The following is an 18,943-nucleotide window of genomic DNA, read 5'->3' as shown; positions in this document are numbered from 1 at the left end:
AGTCTTCCCTCACCCCACAACTTTCCAGGCTTGTGCCATCTACTATTTATAATCCTGGGGGAGGGTCTAGAGTTTAGGAAAGAGAAGGAGGCTGGGAAATAGGTAAGTAGGAGCCCAGGGAAGAGATCCATACAGTGGATCACCCTACAATTCAGGAAATGTGCAGTTATTCCCTCTGGTTTTGGACTGACCAAGGGGGAGCCTGTGGGAGGAGAGGAATGAAGAGAGTTGCACAACAGCCCAGACCTAGTATTAAAAGTGCTTTTTCAGACTGAGGGGCAAGGGGTAAAGGAGGAGATGAAAGGGTTTCTTTGCATGACCTGTGACAGAGCTAGAGCATACAAAGGGACTGTCTTCTGTGCTGAGATGTAGTATGGAGCCAGGAACCCTGGGTTCAAATCCTAGCTTTGATATTTCCATCTGTGGATCAAAGCCTCAGAGTTTCCTCCTTAGTAAAATGGGCTTCTAAAATGACAATAACTAATCTGATTTTTTTTTAAAAAAATAGTCTATTTTAATGATGCTAATGGAATGGGGCTAATGGATCTTAGATTTTTGGTTGGACAGGACTTTAGAGAGTATATAATCTAGACAATAGAAATTGCTGAATATTTGAACATAAGCCTTTCAAAAATCATGCCCTGGTTTTCTTTGTGCAATACAAAAGTGTGACTCTTAACAATAGTGGAGATTTGGGGTCAAGTATTAGTAGTAATAAGAATAATAAGCAGCTACATGATTCAGCAGGTAGTAGGTCTGGAGTCAGGAAGACCTGAGTTCAAATTTGACCTCAGACACTTAACTAGCTATGTGATTCTAGACAAGTCACAACCCTATCTGTCTCAGTTTCCTCATCTGTACTGGAGAAGGAAACAACAAGCCACTGCAATATCCCTGCCAAGGATATCTCAAATGGAATCACAAAGAGTGAGACACAACTGAAAAACAACTAAACACAATAATAATAATAATAATAATAATAATAGTAATAATAATAATAATGAACATTTCTGTAACACTCCGAGTCCAAGCACTGTGCTTAGCATTTTATGATATCTCATTTTATCCTGACAACCCTGGGAGGTAAGAGCAATTATTATCCCCATTTTTACAGATGAGAAAACTGAGATTAAGTGACTTATTCATGGTCACACTGAAGCTGGATTTGAACTCAGGGATTCTGGACTCCAGTGTTCTATCCATTGAGCCACCTAACTGCCTCAAGTGTATGGGCTGGACAGGGCAGGGCAAACTGATTAAAGTGTTTTTGGATCAAAGTGCCTCTCAGAACAGCTCAGAATACACTGGCAAGGTAATTGTTCTTCCTCCTTCTTTCTCTCCCTTCTCAGTATGAGAGTAGTGATTGTTTTCCTCCTGGGTTTTTGGAAATCTTATTTCATGAATCACAATTTTACCTTCTGCTCAGCTTTGGCTGGGGAGGGGATGGTGCTTTTAGGGTATCATTTTCTACTTGGTGCCTGCTGCTGGAAAGACAAGGACTTATCCACAGCAATTCTATTTGCCTTTAGAACACAACTAAAAAATATTATCCCTTTGTCTCAGACTTTAGGAAGACCTCATGCACTGCCTTGTAGGGATGGCACCAGCTCAGGACCCATTGAGAGCAGAGCTTCAGGGAGCAGAACACGTAATATTCCAAAAACTGTGAGAGGAAAGGCAAAGTTGAGATTAGGGGGATAGGAACCACCTGTATCTTAGCTCCAGCTTCATCCCCATGTCCTCCAGGTAAGCAGCTTTACTAAGCAGAACCTCAGAGTAAATTTATGTAGAGATGTTATAACTCTTAGAGAGAAAAAGTATTATTTATATTATTTTCTGATTAGCTTTCAGAATAATAATCCTATTTCTATAGTGCTGTGTAGCTCACAAAGTGATTTTTCTCAGAACCCTTGTGAATTAAGTAATGTAAGAATGAGGATTGGGGTATTGTTGTTTGACTTTTGTTCTCAAAGAGGACCAATGACATCAGGTGGGTGATGTCTTTATTTGTAAGTGAATTAGATTTAACTGAGGGAGGACTGTACCAAGTCATCAGTCTCATTCTTTCCTCTAGAGTTATTGGAATCCAGTGGCAAGACTGGATAAGTCATAATGACTAAAGGGTCCAGATGAAGTGGTCTTTTTAAGCTGAGGTATTTCCCAGGTCTCAGTTTGTCTGAGGCAATACTATTCAGGAATTAAAGACTAGGTAAGAAATGAGACAAAAGATGGCCCAGTTTGACCTCACAGAAGAATCAGCCTGAGAGAGGAAGATCCTCAGAGTTTCTGGCCAGAACAAAAAGGGAAGATAAGAATAGGTATTGGACTTTGTATTGGAAATGCCTTCTACCAACACAGGTCAGTCCCCTTTCTGAACCTTGCAGTCTTAACAGTCAACCAGACAGCATGTATCAAAGGCAGGACTTAGGGTTAGGGCTTTCTACTTCACATCTCTCTATCCATTATACCTCAGGGAAGTGTAATAAACTACATCCACTGGATGGCAGCAGCTCTGTCTATGCCTTGCATCTGGCCCCATCCCTAAGAAGAAAAGAGCTGAGGAGGGGGAAGGTACATAGGACAGCTCTCAGCCATGTGAAATGAATGCTGAAGATCTCCAGGTCAAAGATGGGGAGAGAAGGCCCAGTGTCCTATCCACTTTACCATCCAGATGCCACCAAGCGACAAGATGGTGAATGGGGCAGTGGTAAGAAGCAATTAAGGGTTTCTTTAAAAAAACCCAACTCCTGTTTATAGTTCCATGGGGCAGATGGGTTGTACAGTAGAAAGGAGTCAGGAGGAGGACCCGAGTTCAGATCTGACCTGGGACATTCGACACTTAATAGTTGTATGCTTGTCTCACATCCAGAGTCATCTCCAGTCATCTTGATTTTTATCTGGTCACTGGCCCCAATTGATTCTGGAGGAGAAAGTGAGACTTAGCACAGCACCCCCTCACTCAAAATCGAATTCATGTACTTGTTATGATATGATTGTTTTCAAGAACGGAGGACAAATAACAAACATGGCTCCATGACCTGCACCATGAGGAGAAGCTGAGATCTGGATCCAGAGTTTCTGGGTTATCCTAATGATTGACTCTACTGCACACATAAGCCAAGTATACACAAGTTAGAAGCTAGGTTGTATTTTGTACGCTCTTTGCCAGCTCATGGGACTGGCCGTGGAGGGTCTAAACCCATTAACTATATCCTTGTTAAGACTCTTGGACTTGGGATCTCCTATGGACTGATTAGGATGACCTGGGGGAGGAAAGAAACAATGCACATGCGAATATAATGTATTCTTGATTCCTTTTGTTTTATGGAAACACTGTCTATCTGAGTAGTCAAGTGTCCCTCTCCCCTCCTTGAGAAGGAAGGTCCTATAGGCTAGGGCTCAATAGAATATGATAAGTTCAGGGTGGAGGGGGCTCTTCCAGCAGGAAGGGGGTCTCAGAAGTGTTCTTATAGGATAAATCCCTAGATCCTTAGAGGAGTAATATGGCTCAGTCAGTCAGAGAAAGTGCTAAGGGATGGTCATTCACTTTGTGAGAACTTGACTTATGAAGGCAGGGCACTTCCCCAGTAGGGCAGAGCATACAACCACCCATGTGAATATGGGCATGCCTATGCCTAAGCCTTCTTGACAATAGGAACAGGATGTTGATCAACGCCTAGTGGTCAATTATTTTTAGCCTCACTTTAAAGTTAAGCGAACTGTCAGGGACTTTTAAGGTAGAATCACCCTAGGATAGTTAAAAGAACTTCAGACTTGAAGTTAGGAGAGATCTGGGTTCAAATCCTGTCTGACAATAGGTGATCTGAGCTGGTTTCCTTATCTGCAAAATGGGAGTAGTTAATCCTGCTTCCTAGAGCTGTTGAGAGGATTAGGTGAGAGAGAATTGTGCAAAGAGCTTTGAAAACCTTAAAGTGCTCCATAATTGTCAGTTATTATTATTATTCTATGGTTTGTCCTAGGTCACACGATTAATAAATGTCAGTTCTAGGACTCAGACTCAGGTCTTCTGACCTCAAGGTTTTAAAGATCCATTTGACTCTTCACCACAATAGAAACACAGTCAAAGTTAATGAAGACTTTTCTGAGATGGTTTATTTACATATAAAATGCTACAAGACAACTGAGATATAACAGCCCTGGATCCTTGTCCCCAGGGTAAGGCTAGTTCTTAGAACAATAGGCAACAAAGACCAGGGTTCTAAAATCTCCTTCTGGATCCCAAGATAAAGGGACCCTCTGACTAGGAAGGATAAGTCTGCAGAGTAGATTTCCCTGGAAATGGCACCCAAATGTCTCTGGCCTCCCCATTCCCCAGCAGTACCCTAGGAAAATGGAAGAGGTTGGCTTTAGGCATTTCAAACTCTGGGCAGGTCTTGCGTGCTGTCTCTGTTCTTCAGCTCATTCAGGTTCAGGTGATGAGAGACTGCCCAATGGGACTTTCACTCTCTCTGGATCCCTCGACCAACCACATACAGGTCAGGGTGAGATGCCCATTTGCTGCTTCCCTTCGTGTCTGATAAGCAGAGGCTATTCCAAGGGACCATGTCCTTTGGGGAACTCTCCTCTGAGCTGCAAGGAGAAAAGACAGAAACCACAGGATAACAGAAGGAGTGTTGGATGTGTGATTGGCTCTGTACTTCATCAATGGTCTAGTCACTTTTCCCTCTGATCCTCACTGTCCTCTTCTGAAAATGCAATTAAATCACCCATAGTGTCTACATCACAGGTCAGGTCAATCAACAAATATTTTTTTTAGGGTTTTTTTTTTTTGCAAGGCAATGGGGTTAAGTGACTTGCCCAAGGCCACACAGCTAGGTAATTATTAAGTGTCTGAGGCTGGATTTGAACTCAGGTACTCCTGACTCCAGGGCCAGTGCTCTATTCACTGTGCCACCTAGCCTCTCCAATCAATAAATATTTATTAAACACATACTGTATATATGTTAAGTTCTGGAGGTTTGAAAAGAGGTAAAAACCTAATAGAATTCTAAGTCTCTTAAAGATCCATTTACATGGACATTATAGCTATTATTCTTAATCCTTAGTAGACTGGATGGCCTTCCCCCCCCCCCCCTTTTGTAATCAAATGTAAATTCTTCAAGAATAAGAATGATGGGCTACTCTTTCTGTTCTCTCCCCCAATAATGCTCAGCACTGTGGAAATGAGAATAACTCAATATTAATATATAACAAAATTTCACCTTCTATCTATTGATGCCAATACCTATTATTCTCAACCAAGCAATGCCCTTAGGAACTGTAGAACCTGGAATTTTATTATGACTTTTCTTTTTAAAAGGTAGGTTTCATTTATTTAATGAAGGGCTGAGCCTGGCTCATTTAGTTGTCATAATCCCACACAAAGAGTTTCTAGAGGCGTCACTGAGAATCCAATGGTAACTTAATGCAAGTCCCTGGACCAATGCTGAATCACAATCCCTTATTATTAAAGCCATCCTTCCCACCAAGAAGAGAGGAAAAGAGGAGCTACCATTAGATGAGGCCTTCCTTGGTGGGACAAAAGAAGGATTTATTTTAAAAGGCAGTCCTAATGGTTGACTACAAGTGATCCAATTACTTCAAGAAAGTACATTTCTCTCATCCCTCTCCAGTGTTCATCCATACAGTTGCCAAAATGACCTCCCTAACACATATGGTAAATGAAAAAGAATGCTGACTCTGGAGTCAGTAGACTTGTCTTGACATATGAGTTTGTCACTTGATATTCCCCAGGTCTCAGTTTTCTTATCTATAAAATGGGTCTAGATGGCTTCTCAGATTCCTTGCAGCTTTATATCTGTGATTTTATGAAGAGGTCTGACTGACATCATCTCTCTCCTATTCAAGAAGCTACTGTGGTTCCCTCTTTTCTCTAGGAGAAAATATAAAATCCCTAACCTGGTATTTAAAACCCTCCTTAATCTGACTTTTGCCCAACTTCTTGTCTTCTTGTTTCAATTTGCACCCCCCCCCCAATTCTATTTATATCCCTTTTCTGGTTAAACTGGCCCATTTGCTATTCCCTAAAAATGGTAATCCATCTCCTGTCCCTGTATGTTTACACAGGCTGTGTCTCCCATATTTGGAATGCCTTTCCTCCCTCTGTCTTGAAGAAGCTGTGGCTTTGACTGCTTCTGGAGGATTTTCTGCTCCCTTTGCTAGATGGTGCTCTCTCTTCCCCTTGAAATTCCTTAATATATATCCCTTTGAATGTACTCAGTAGGTCCATGTGTTTTTTCCCAGTAGAATGAAAGCTACCTAAGGGGAAGGTACAAATCTTCCTTTGAATCCTTTTCAATCTTTAATGCCTAAGATTGTTTTGCTATTAACAGTTGGGTCCAACTTTCTTTAGCTCATTTTACAAATGAGAAAACTGAGGCAAACATGGTTAAGGGACTTGCCCAGGATCACAAGGCTGATAAGTATCAACAGTTGGATTTGAACTCTGGTCTTCCTGGCTCCAGATCTGCCCCTCTATCCCCTGCACCACCTAGCTTTCCCAATGCTTCAAACAGTGCCTAGCAAAAGGCAGGCTCATGTGTAATAATATTTGTTTACTTGAATTGATTACAGCCTTTCTGGGATTCATTCCTGATATCACCACAGTGAAAAACTACATGTCTTTTCCCTACATGATTCTCCTGTGTTTAGATATGTTGTCTCCCCAAGTAGGTTGTCGGCTCCTCCAGAGCAGGTGTATCATCTTTTCCTTTGTATTTCCCATGGTGTCTAAACAGAGTGCTGAGTGCTCAGCGGGCCATCGGGTGGATCTCAGTATCTACTAGGAAACACTGAAGACTGTACCCAGTCCTTGGGTAAATGGCACTGAATGCACCCTTAATGTTCTAGGGAGGCTAGTGGGTGGGTAAGGCAGCTGCTAGGAGACCATCTGGTAACCTATTGGCTCAAGTATAATTTTGTTAACTAAGTGCTAAACTCAGTTATTGCTATTCTTTTGGAGGATTAAGAATGCTGTCATCCCCCTTAAGATTTAGGGACCTTGGGTCAAAGACCCAGTTCTTATGCCCTAGTTACCTCTCTTGGAAAGAGCAACAAAGGAGGGGATAAGTTAGCAAATAATCCTAGGATTCTGTTAATAGACCATTGATTCTGATATGATTTTGTTTGAGTGGACCTGTGATTTCATAGACATAGATAATGTAAATATCAGTAAGATGTCCAGGACCACACAACAAATAAGTGCTGCAATGAAGCCTCAAATTCAGGTCTCCTGCTTCCAAAACAAGTAGTCCTTCTACTCCACCATCCTTTATATATTGGAAATACCTTGTGACCATACAGGAAGATGGAAATATAAGCTATCATAGATCCACTTTTGAGATAGCAGATAAGGAGTTCTGACATTTCCCAAGTTCCTTTGCAGCTTTCCACCCACAAAGCCCAGCAAATTCCATCGTGGTGGAATTCCATTCCACGGCAGTCACACAAACAAGAATTTTCAACCATATGCTGAGAACTGGGTTAGATGAAGAACAGAGTCCCCTCCTGCTTTCTCTGCCTTCTTTAGAGACCAGACCTGGATTTTGACTTGAATAATCCTAAAGGCAATGTATCAGCAAAAAAAAATCAACTATGACAGTGTGGTAGAGACAAGATGGTCTTTGAGATCTGTGTGATCAGTGTGATCAGTGTGGTACATCCCAGATGATTGGGTCAGGATCATTGTTTGTTCTCTCTGCCCTTACTCCCTCTTGAACAGGTTTACCTTTGAAGGAAAGCCCATGCCTTTGGAACCTATACTTCCTTGACCTTTCTATTCTGAATCTTCATTCAGCATTTAAAGAAGGAGTATGGATTAATAATCAGAAGTAGAAAGATTGCTATCTGAAGTTCTGATTCAAGGTCTGCTCTTGCTACCTGTTGGTCAAATACAAGTTTTTTGACTCCTGAGCCTCAGTTCCTCTAAAACATGAGTGAGTTAGATTAAGTGGATTGTCAGTCTCTCCTAGTCCTGAAAATATAATCCTGTGTTGGATGAGAATTCTAGATCTGATACTAACTAGCTGTGTGACCCTGGGCAGGTCATGGCCATTTTGCTGGGTCTTAGATCTGTCTCTATAAAAATGGGAGTGAAAGTATTTACTACCCTCTTCCCACCTTGCAGGGTTGTTTATGGTCACACATATACCCACATATATATTTACATACATATATATGTATACACACACACACACACACACACACATATATATATATATATATATATATATATACATACATACACACATACATCTTAAGGCATTATAGAAAGGTGAATTAGGGGTAACTAGGTTGCACAATAGATAGAGCACAGGGGCTGGATTCAGGGGATTTACCTTCCTGAATTCAATCTGACCTCAGACATTTACTACCTACATGACCCTGGATAAGTCATTTAATTCTGTTTGCCTTAGTTTTCTCATCTGTGAAATAATCTGGAGAAGGAAATGGCAAACTACTCCAGTGTCTTTGCCAAGAAAATCACAAATGGTTTCACAAAGAGTCAGATATGACTTAACGAGAAGTATTCTATTGAATCTGATTATCCATTATATAAACTGAGGCAAGAAGAGAAATTTGTAGCACTCCAAAGAAAGGATGGAATAGTACTGACATCTTTTGGGGAGAGTGAGGGGCTGGATAACCCCTTGCTAGATAACTTGAGGGCTGATGGGAACAGGAATCATGTTCCCATGAGCTTCCTTTCAGTTTCACAGATAGATGTGATATCCCCGAGTTATGTTATGGTGGTGAGCCAGTCAATGGATTGCCTAAGAACACTCATTTTTTATCCAGTTGTTCAAGGGTTATGAGAGAAAGTCAACCCATAGATTGGGAGCATGCAGCAAAGGAAAGAGCCCCAGCCCTTGAATCAGAAGACCTCAATTCAAATCCCACCTCTGATTCTTGCTACTGTGTAACTTTGGGAAAGTTACTTAACTTCCTCTGGGTCTCAGTTTCTCCATTTATCTCTAGACCTATGATGCTCTGTTGTTATTGTCCCTTTCCCTAGGGTTTCAAGGGCTCCAGCCTTCCCACACACCTTGCAGCCTGTTTGCTATGTAACCTGACTCAGGAAGCTGGGTAGTGAGTGGGAGAGGGCTAGAAAGCAGGTAGGTGTTTGAGGGATCTGAGGCAGAATTATTACTTTGTATTTAAAGAAACAACCTGATCCTCTTTTGAATCTATGCAATGTCCTAGCATCCTGAGACCTTAAGCCCCATCAAAGGATTTAATAGTGAAGGACTGAAGCTTCCTCCACCCACAAAAGAGAGGTACAGTGGACTGTCATTTGAGCCCCTGATCTCTAAGTAAAGATATAAACATCATTCTCATTTTCTGGAAAAAAATAGTACAAGAATTTCCACTAATGAAGTTCAGGGAGCTTAGACAGGCAGAATTTGACTGCAGTTGTACAGAACTCTCTTCACAGTGAAGGTGTGATGGGAGATTAGCTTTGGATAATGACTTTTTGCCACTGTCTCAAAGCAGAATCCTGGGGTCAAGGGATCTATACCCTGATTGCTGCTGTCCCAGGCTGGGAAGCAGACTTGATATCTGTGGTTAGTCAAGATCATAGAATTTCAAATCCACCATCTCACTAAGGGACCTTGGGAAAGTTGAAATTTTCTTTTCTGAGGCTTAGTTTCCTCATCTCCAAAATGAAAGTATCAGACTACATTATTTCATTGAATGTTCATCCCTGGTCTGAAATTCTATAAATTTGTTTAAATGCTACCCCTAAGGTGATGATGTGCATTTATATTTCAGTTGGTCTGCTTCTGCTACAAGTTCAGGGGATCACTTAATACGCCTTAACATTTAGCAGTCAGCTTTATACTTGAAAGAGGGAAAGGAAATCATGTGGGACATGGAAGAAGGTTCATGTAGTACGATGAGGAACCAAGGGTTCAGATCCTTATCTTTAATTTACTACCTGTGTGATTGTCAACAAGGTATTGTGTTTCTCCAAGCCTCAGTTTCTTCCTCTGCAAGGTGAGAGGGGTTGGCCCAGATCAGTGGTTCTCAAAATCTTTGAACTCAGGAATCCTTTAAAATCTAAAAAAAAAATGAGGATCTCCTTCCAAAGAACTTTTGTTTGTGTAGATTACATCATATCGATGATTGTTGTTGTTGCTGAGTAGTATCTGACTCTGTATGATCCCATTTTGAGGTTTTCTTGACAAAGCATTGCGGTGGTTTGCCATTTCACATAGCTAGTAAGTGTCTGCGGTTGGATCTTAGCTTGGGAAGATGAGTCTTTCTGATTCCAGATCCATCACTCTATCCACTCCATCATCTAGCTGTTCAGTAGTTTTTTAATAATGTCCAGCTCTTTGTAACCCCATTTGGGCTTTTATTTATTTTTTTGGCACAGATACTAGGATGGTTTGCCATTTCCTTCTCTAACTCATTTACAGATGAGGAAACTGGGGCAAACAGACGTTCATAATCTCCACATAACACAGAGTGAAAATTTCCTCCCCTAAAGTATGGTGGGTTGCCTATTGAGTTGCCTAGGGTCACATAATTATTAAACGTCTGATGCCAGATTTGAACCTGAAAAATAAGTTTTCTTGACTCCATGAGCAGAATTCTGTCCACCTATGCCACTTAGCTTCTAAATTCATGTTAGAAATTAATGGAATAACCACACTTTGAGAAACATTGACCTAGATCTCTGAGATTCTTTGCACCTCTAAATTGATGATTCCATAATCCTAAGGAATCATAAAAATGCAACTTCATTAGGTGCAGTGTTGTCTGAAGAGAGGAGAATAGACTTAAATGACTCCTAAAAATCCCATTCAACTAAGTTAACAATAGTTAACATTTGGGTAGCATTTTAGGACTTGCAAAGCCCTTTTCGAATAGGTTATTTCATTTGTGCTCACATCAACCCCACAAGCCAGCTTCTATTACCCTCCATTTTGCAGATGGGGAAACAGAGGTGAAGTGACTTAATTCAGGGTCACACAGTTAAATATACATCTGAGGCAGGATGTAAACTCAGGTCTTGATTTCAAGTCCTGCTCTCATGATTTGAGAACTTACTATCTTTTCTGTATTACCAGTGCTCCAAATGTATTGGAACCACCTAGTCCAAATACCTCATTTTACATAAAGGCCAAGTTTCTTGGGAAAGATTGGAGGCAAAGAATGGAATGGCAAAGCATGAGCTTGATAGATAGTCATAGAAGCAATGAATTTGAGCCTGGACAGACCTTGGGAGGTAGTGGAGGACAGAGGATGGGGTCTCATGGGGTCATGAAGAGTCAGACATGACTAACAACATGAATTAAGTTATTTGCTCAAGATCATGTAGGTGGTGTATAGCAGAACTGGTATTTAACTCAATTCCTTTAATTCCAAATTAAAGTGCTCTTTTCATTAGCTTTACTATTCCTTAGGGAAAGTGAAAAGAAGAGGGATATTTTATTCTTGCACAATTTTATGTCTTTTGATTACTGACTCCTGCTGCTTGGAAATGCTAGTGTTTCTAATCAATGCTTTTTTTTTGTTGTTGTTCCTCCTCTTGCCAGCCATTTCCAGGAAGGCACCCATTTAGAACTCTAATGATAAAACAAGCGAATGGCTTGAGGAGTAACATTAATGATTTGCTCTCAGATTCCCAGCTGTGGGCAGCTCATCTTTGGTTTAAGAAATGAGTAACATAACAGAAAAATTCTTGTAAATAATCCATCCCTCATTTCCTCCAGGAGCTGGGAAAATTCATATGGTTTTTAACTATAATAATGTATAATTTTTCATGAATCATGGTAGTTTAATTAACATTGGCTGAAAAAGAGAAGTAACCTCTCTGAGGACAAGAACCATTTTTGTTTTTGTCTTTTATCCACAGAGCCAAACATAGAACCCATCATACTTTAGGGGAGGAAATCTTCACTATGTGTTATGGATCCTTTGGGCAGTCTAGTGGAGCTTATGAAGGTCTTCTCAGAATAATATGCTTAAATGCATAAAATAAAATAAAGTTGCATTGAAATAAAGATAATCTTTTTTCCCCTATCCAAGATCATGTTCCTCATGAAATCTATTCTCAGACTCTAGGTTAAGAACCTTTGCCTTAGGTATGGGCATGGTTTCAATGGAAAGAGACCTAAATTTGGAATCAAAGGTTGAATCTGATTCAGGTTCCAGCTGCAGCACCTGTGGGATCTTGGGCAAGGCTTCAGACATGATCCAGGACAAAGTCAGACCTACATTTAAATCCCTCCTCTGGCAGTTACTATTTGTTTACTATCCATGTGACTTTGGAAAATTCACTTCCCTTATCTGTAAAATGAGAGTCTCAGGTTAAATAACCTTTGAAGTCCCTTCCAACTCTAGACATAGTTAATATTCCTTTCCTCAGTGCTTCAGGGGCCACAGCTTTCCCACATATCATTTAGCCAGTCTTCTTTGTAAGCTGTGAGGGAGAGCAATGTGGATAGAGTGCTGGCCCTGGAGTCAGAAGGACCTGAGTTCAAAACTTTCTAGCTATATGACCCTGGGTAATTCATTTAACCCTGTTTGCACCATTTTCTTTATCTGTAAAATGATCTGGAGAAGAAAATTGCAAACCACTCCAGTATCTTTGCCAAACAAATCCTAAATAGGATCCTAGAGAGTTGGATGTGACTAGAACAACAGCAATAACTTTGACTTAGGAAGGTGGGTGTTGAGCAGGAGAAGGGAAGAGAGAATGTGCCTGATGACCTTTAAAATGAGGCTGTTTAACTAAATGACTTCCAAGGTCCCTTCTAGTCCTAAATCTGTGATCCTACAACTCTGCTACCTCCCCCATTCAGCTGTCGAGCAGATCAACATGACCGAGTTGGTAAAGTACTTTCTAACCACCCCAAAGAGCCATGTGAACGGTGAATGATTCAGATCTCATTAGTGGGCCAGCCCTGATGGATGGAAAGGACACCAGGCTGAAGGCCTGAGATCTAACCCAATCTCTATCATTAACCAGACCTTGGGTGAATCACCTGCAACCTATATGGGGGTTCCCTAAATCAAATTAACTCACAGGTCAAAAAGGACAATAGATTTGAAGTCAGAGGTCAAATTCTGACTGCCACTTTTCACTCTTATTCACTGTTTCCTCACCTACAAAATGAGGAGGTTGGACTGGATGACTTTTAAGGTCTCTTCCTTAAATTTAAGGTCTCTTCCTAAATCTAAGATTTTGACCAGTTCATCTCCACCATTATAATAGTCAACATTTAAATAGCGCTTGGAGGTTTGCAAAGAGCTCTCCCCATCTCATCTCAATTCATCCTCACAATAATAATTGCTAAGATGGAAGCTGCCACCCCATCATGGTTTAAATGAGGAGATAGATGAGACCCAAAGAATTTGTATTAGAGGTGGAACTTGAACCCAATTCTTCTTGCCTATCAGAAAGGGGCAGTTAGGATTTGAACATAGTGATTATGACTGCAGCTCCAGAGGTCTTTCCAGAGGACATGACTGAAAATGACTGAACAACAACAAATGAAAGGGACTGGAATAGATGATTTCTGAAGACCCTGTTGATGAACATTCCATGCTTCTACCAGGGTTCAAGTTCTGACTTTACTAGCTGTGTGAACATGGGCAAGTCAGTCAAACTCATCAAAACTTATGTTTACATATCACTTTAAGATCTACAAGGCCTCATCATTAACAATAACTTTGAAATTTAAATAGGTTTGTAAAAGGCTTCATCTACATTTGATCTTCATACCAGTCCTATGAGGTAAATGCTACAGTTATTCTTGTTCCCATTTTAAAGAAGAGTAAACTGAAGTCAAGCTAGGTTAAGTGATTTGCCCAGGGCCATTAAAGGGTTGGAGATAGAGTTTGAATGCAGGTTTTCCTGATTCCAAAGCTGAATATCCAATCCAGCATACCCCATGCTATCTCAACAACCCTGAAAAAGTCAATCAACTATTAGACCATTTTATAAGGGTGAAGACTGAAAATTAGTAAAGTAAATTGATCTGCCTAAACTCCCCAGCTAATCAGTGCCAGGATTGTGATCCTAGATCTCCTAACTTCAGGGCTCTCTCCATTGGACTATACTGTTCCCCAATTAGCAAGTTAGCTTCCAAGGCCTCAGTTTCCTCACCTGTAAATTGAATCTAGATTCTCTTTAAGTAACCTTTCCACTTTAACATTCCATGATATGATTCAACTAAAGGACAATGAGCTTGAGGCCAGTCTTACCTGGTCTGACTGAACAATTCACTTGTGGTCCCAGCAGAGGCTGACCCTAGCAGCTGGAGGCGTACTCTTGGCCGATGGTCAGACGCAGTCCGTCTGATGAAAGGCTGAGGGTTGAGAGCACACAAGGCCATCCTTCTCTGGGGCTCTCCCCACTGCCTTGGCAGCACCATGGTTCTCTTAGCCTCTGCTTCCACCTCCGGATGTTCCCTACCCTCTGTGCATGATCCTTTGGGGGAGGAGAGGGATTTGGCCTCAAACAGACAGGAGGTTGCAGGACAGAATATTGAGCAGGTGTTGGGGATCACCTTGGCTGGAGTGGGATCACTTTCCCCCCATGAACTTGGTTCTTTAGGTTCCTGGGATGGGGAGTTTGGAGGAGTTAGGGTGGAGCCAGAGGGAGGAGGGCTCACTTCTCTGTGACTGGAGAGTTCTTGGGAAACTGGAGGACTCTGAGGGACTTCTGTGGGAGAACTGGGATTTTGGGGTTGGAGGAATAGAGGTGATTTTCTTGATATTGGGGGGCTTGTCATCTTGGGACTTGTTGGGGGGCTAGGTGTCCTGGTCTGGACTGAAGAGTTTATCCTGGAGCTAAAAGGAGGGCTGGACTGCCTTTGCACATGGGAGAGGCTTGGTTGGGTTGGCAGCCCAGTAGGTCTCTGTGAGGCAGGTGGGCTAAGATTTCTCTTTTCAGTCCTATGTGACCAGTGTATCCTTGTAGGGGAGCTTTTCCTGAGCACAGTTGGGTTCTTCTCTGGCCCCTGCCTCAGCCCTTCAGATTGGGGTGACTTGGACATGCTGGCTTCCTTGTTTCTGTTCAGCCCAGCTTTGCTGCTGGGGGGCAGAGGTATCACTTTATGGGCTTGCTTGTTCAGACTTGCAGCCTCTTCTACTTCTGGCTGGCCCTTGGCCTCACCTGGTTTCTCTTGGCTGTGACTGGTTCCAGGTGCAAGGATCAGTTCTAAGGAGAGATTTCTGGCTTTCCGCTCTGTCTTGGTGTCCCCTGACCCTTTGCCACTGGGAGAGATGGGGTTTGGGATATTTTTATTAGGTAGTAAGTCAATGGGATTCAGGGAAACCTTCAGTCTTTGGGAAGCTGTTTTCCTGGTGGGGGGAGGCCCCACTGCACTAAGTTTGTTGGGTACTTCAGCAGGACATACTCCAGGATCTGGATCTCCAGGGGTCTTCAATGAATTGAATGAGTTGTCCATTAGGATTTCTGGAGGTGGGGGAGGGAAGTCCTCTAAGTCCTTCTCTCTTTCACTGTTTGGAGCACTCCTGGAGACTTGTGTCACTGTGGGGAGAGGTGTAAAGATTGGTGCAAAGGGCCTCCAGTTTGGATTCAATTTGGCGGGTTCTCCAGTTGTTCCTGGAGAAATCTGGGGCTTGGGATACAAAGGGGCAAGGCCTCTATAAATAGGACATCTGGAAGACATGATAGGAATGTTAAATTTCTTGATACCACTTACTTCCTCTGAGAATCTGGGACTCAATGGCATCACCATCTCTTCAGTAGAACTAAATGTTTCAATAAGTTTCTTAACAGATAGTCGAGGGCTACATCTCTCACCATTCCACCCTTGGGTCTCAGGAGCTTCATTTTCTCTTTCCCATGATATGTGTTCCTGGACAGGTATGGTAACCTTTGAAAGTGTCTCAACTTTTTCTTTGTTGAATTGCTGACTCTTAGAATTGGGATCAGGTTTCTGTAAGACTATCCTTTCCTGACTAGGCAGAATACGGAGGTTCTTGGCAAGGGAGGCCTTCAGCTTGCTAATAGAGGAGCCCTGGGTAGGCCTACTTCTTTTGTCCAGACACAACATAAAGGTTTTGGGGACATGATGCTCCTCTTTGATTTGCATTTTCCTTTTCTTGTGGAAACCATAAAACAACTCTAATTTCTGGCTAAGGTCCTTCTGGGCCCTCTGCAGTTCCAGGAGTGTGGGGTCCTCAGCATGGCCCTTGAGGTATTCCTCGGATTTGGATCTTTTTGGTCTCCCAGATGACCTCCTGCCCTCACTGACTGTGTTTGGTCTAGCAGGAAGTATTATCTTTTTTTCTTCATCTTCCATCCATTCCTTGTGTGCTCGTTGAGCTGGAACAAACTTGATTCTTTCACTAATTGCATCTTTCATCTTGAGAATCATCTCCTGGGCAAAGGGGCTCTCGATTCTCTTGAAATGTGACCATAAAATACTTTCCGTGAGAGCTGGAGAAGTTGTTGGCTTCAAAGACCGAGTCTCTCTCTGACCATAAGTCAGGCTAGGGGTGTCATCTTCATTGTCATCTTCCTCCTCCTCTGAGGAATGGCCACCTTCTTCATCAGTGAGAAGCAGGGGAGCAGTTAACCTGTCGTCTTTGAGGCCATTATGTGAAGACTTCTTCCCCAGCTGCAGAGACCTGGAATGTGTATTTGTTGAAGTTTCATTGGCAGAGAGGTGAACTCTTTGTTTTCCAAGTGCACAGTCCTGGGATCTGCTGAACTCTGACACCAATGGATGCTGCTGCCAGGCTGACACCCTGGTCTCCCGGTCAGAGAAAACCCAAGGCTTCCTTTCTGTGGGCTCATCCAAAGAATCCCAGCTGGTCTGTTTCCCCAGTTTGTCCACAGAATGCAGAGACTCATTGTCAGCCCCAATGCCACTGTCTTCAGAATACAGAGGTCGATCATCGACCTTGGGAGAAGTAGGGCCAGCTGCACAGTTTATGAGGAGCCCAATAGCCTTCAGGAGACCTTGGTCCAATTCTCTTTTCACCTCTATTTTTCTGTCCAGATGTTGGGTAGCAGAGTGGAGGTAACTACTGGAGTCCTGCAGAGCACTGGAGGTGAGGGAAGTCACAGTTTGGTGGAGAACCTGCATCCTATTGGCAGTATATTGTAGCAGCTGTTGAAGGAGATCTGGCTGCCATTGTGGGTCTTCCTTTCCGGCTGGCCAAGCTAGAGAGGCTCCAGCTTCTTGGAGGAGGACTTCTCCATCATTAGTGATCTCTCCCAAGAGCTTGTTGATCTCATCAAAGCAGCAAAGCAAGAATCCCACCATTTGCTGAAGGTACTGCTGGGTTTGGGCAGCCTCATGGGCTATGCCTAGGATTGCTTCATATCTGGAGAGGCTGGGGTGCAGAAAGGCATAGGCCCTGTGGTGAGCCTTCACTAGGGGTTCAGGGAAATCTACCTTGTCTTCAGACCCATAAGCAAGAAGGTCTTGGACTTGACAGTGACAGCTCTCTTTCCCCAATATGTGGCCAGTGGGTATCTTTCCTTTCTTAGAAGACTCCCTAGCATTACATCCTTTCTCTTCATTCCAATAGAAGTCCTTGGAGTTCTGATTCTCTAACTGTGTATCCTCAGTCAAATGTTTCTGAGAATTGATGTTTTCTGACATGGCAGCTTTGGCATCTAGGGTCATATCCCCAAGTTCTCTCCTGCCTGGAGAGGGATTCCCTGGGAACAGATGGAGACTTCTGGCCATACTTTGATCCCTCCTGGGATCTGGATGCTGCCAATTTCCATCACCATAGCAGGTGGAGCCTTGGACCAGCAAAGGGATGGACAACCCTTCACTGCCAGTTTGATGTGCTGACAAAATGGTCTTGGGTTTTTTCCAAAACTGGATACCACTCCTAGTCACACTGTTGACAATGTCAATATGAGATGGTGCACAACCCATGGTTCTGAATGACTTTTTTCCTACTCTCCCATCTTCAGAGAATCAGATTAGAAATAAAAGCAAAAATCAGTCTCACCATTTCATTCAGCAGCACTGAAACTCTTCTGGGCAGGAATCCAGGTCTCTTCCCTTCCCCAGCCATCAAAACCCCAACAGCAACCCACTCATGCCAAGTTTGGGGCAATGACCCCTAGAGGATAATCAACTTCCTCTCGTTTCTTTTAGCCCCCAAACTGAAGACTTGTTTTCTTTCTCAGTTTTGAATTCTCAGCGGCCAGTGAACAACAGGCAGATTCTAAAGGGCTTTACCCTGTGGAATTAAAGAACCCTAGGGCTTTTGCTTGTGTCCTGACAGATGTGAATGACAAATAAAGACTTAAGCCTATTAGGTTAATCATGCTTCAGCAGTCAGCATCTGCAGTGGGTTTCAACATACAGTGTTTCAGCATTTACTATTTCTGGAGATGGATTATTTTTGCACGTGTTTATACTTTTAATCCTCATCCAACACTGTGGGAAATCAAGAGAAAAGAGCTATAATTGCAGAAGGGCTCTTGGAGATATGGGCTGGATGGAGACAGAACAACCTTGGAAGAAAGGAAGTGACCTTTGTGACTTATACTAAGCATGTCCCCTGAACAACTGATAGACAATAATCAAAGAAATAACTTGTTTTCCTTCTATAGCATAATGAATAGAACTGCATTAGTGAGGAGTTCCTTTGAATGAAGAGGAAACAAACAAAAGTGACTTTCATATTCTTTATAATAGAAATAAAAAGTGTCAGTTATAGTAACAGACCCCATTTGATTGAAGAAGTCTAAGAAGCACAAACGCTATTCTGGGAAGCTCAAAGTCAATCAGAATATAAGAATGACAAGGCAGAAAGGCAACAACACTCAGGCAGAAAGATCCTTAAAAACTCCCCCCACAAGTAGCTAGCAAGCTGAGTGACATTGGGTAACTTGCTTAACCTCTCTAGGTCTCAGGCTCCCCATTTATCTCCATAACTAGAACTTAAATCTGTACAATATTTTAGG

The 18,943-nt window shown here is 42.3% G+C and overlaps 1 protein-coding gene across 2 annotated transcripts in view; it reads right to left on the bottom strand.

The window, feature by feature from the left end:
- Positions 1 to 4,103: 4,103 nt before the first annotated feature.
- The window catches only part of PCARE (photoreceptor cilium actin regulator), a 72,167-nt gene continuing 57,327 nt past the window's right edge, over positions 4,104 to 18,943 (bottom strand). Inside the window, exons 1-2 of one of the 2 annotated variants that reach the window (XM_074209780.1) lie at positions 14,239 to 17,990; positions 4,104 to 4,590 (exon numbers count right to left, since the gene is read on the bottom strand). In XM_074209780.1, coding sequence (XP_074065881.1) covers positions 4,461 to 4,590; positions 14,239 to 17,903 — 3,795 coding nt within the window. In that variant the 5' untranslated portion in view covers positions 17,904 to 17,990 and the 3' untranslated portion in view covers positions 4,104 to 4,460. Of the gene's footprint in view, positions 4,591 to 14,238; positions 17,991 to 18,943 lie in introns of those variants that run through there. The other variant, XR_012473437.1, reaches the window with a different exon arrangement.

The sequence above is a fragment of the Macrotis lagotis genome, chromosome 1 (genome assembly GCF_037893015.1).
Source record: "Macrotis lagotis isolate mMagLag1 chromosome 1, bilby.v1.9.chrom.fasta, whole genome shotgun sequence".
Taxonomy (NCBI): Eukaryota; Metazoa; Chordata; class Mammalia; order Peramelemorphia; family Peramelidae; genus Macrotis; species Macrotis lagotis.
Note: the sequence above shows the minus strand (reverse complement) of the source record. Positions and strands in the feature narration are given on the sequence as shown.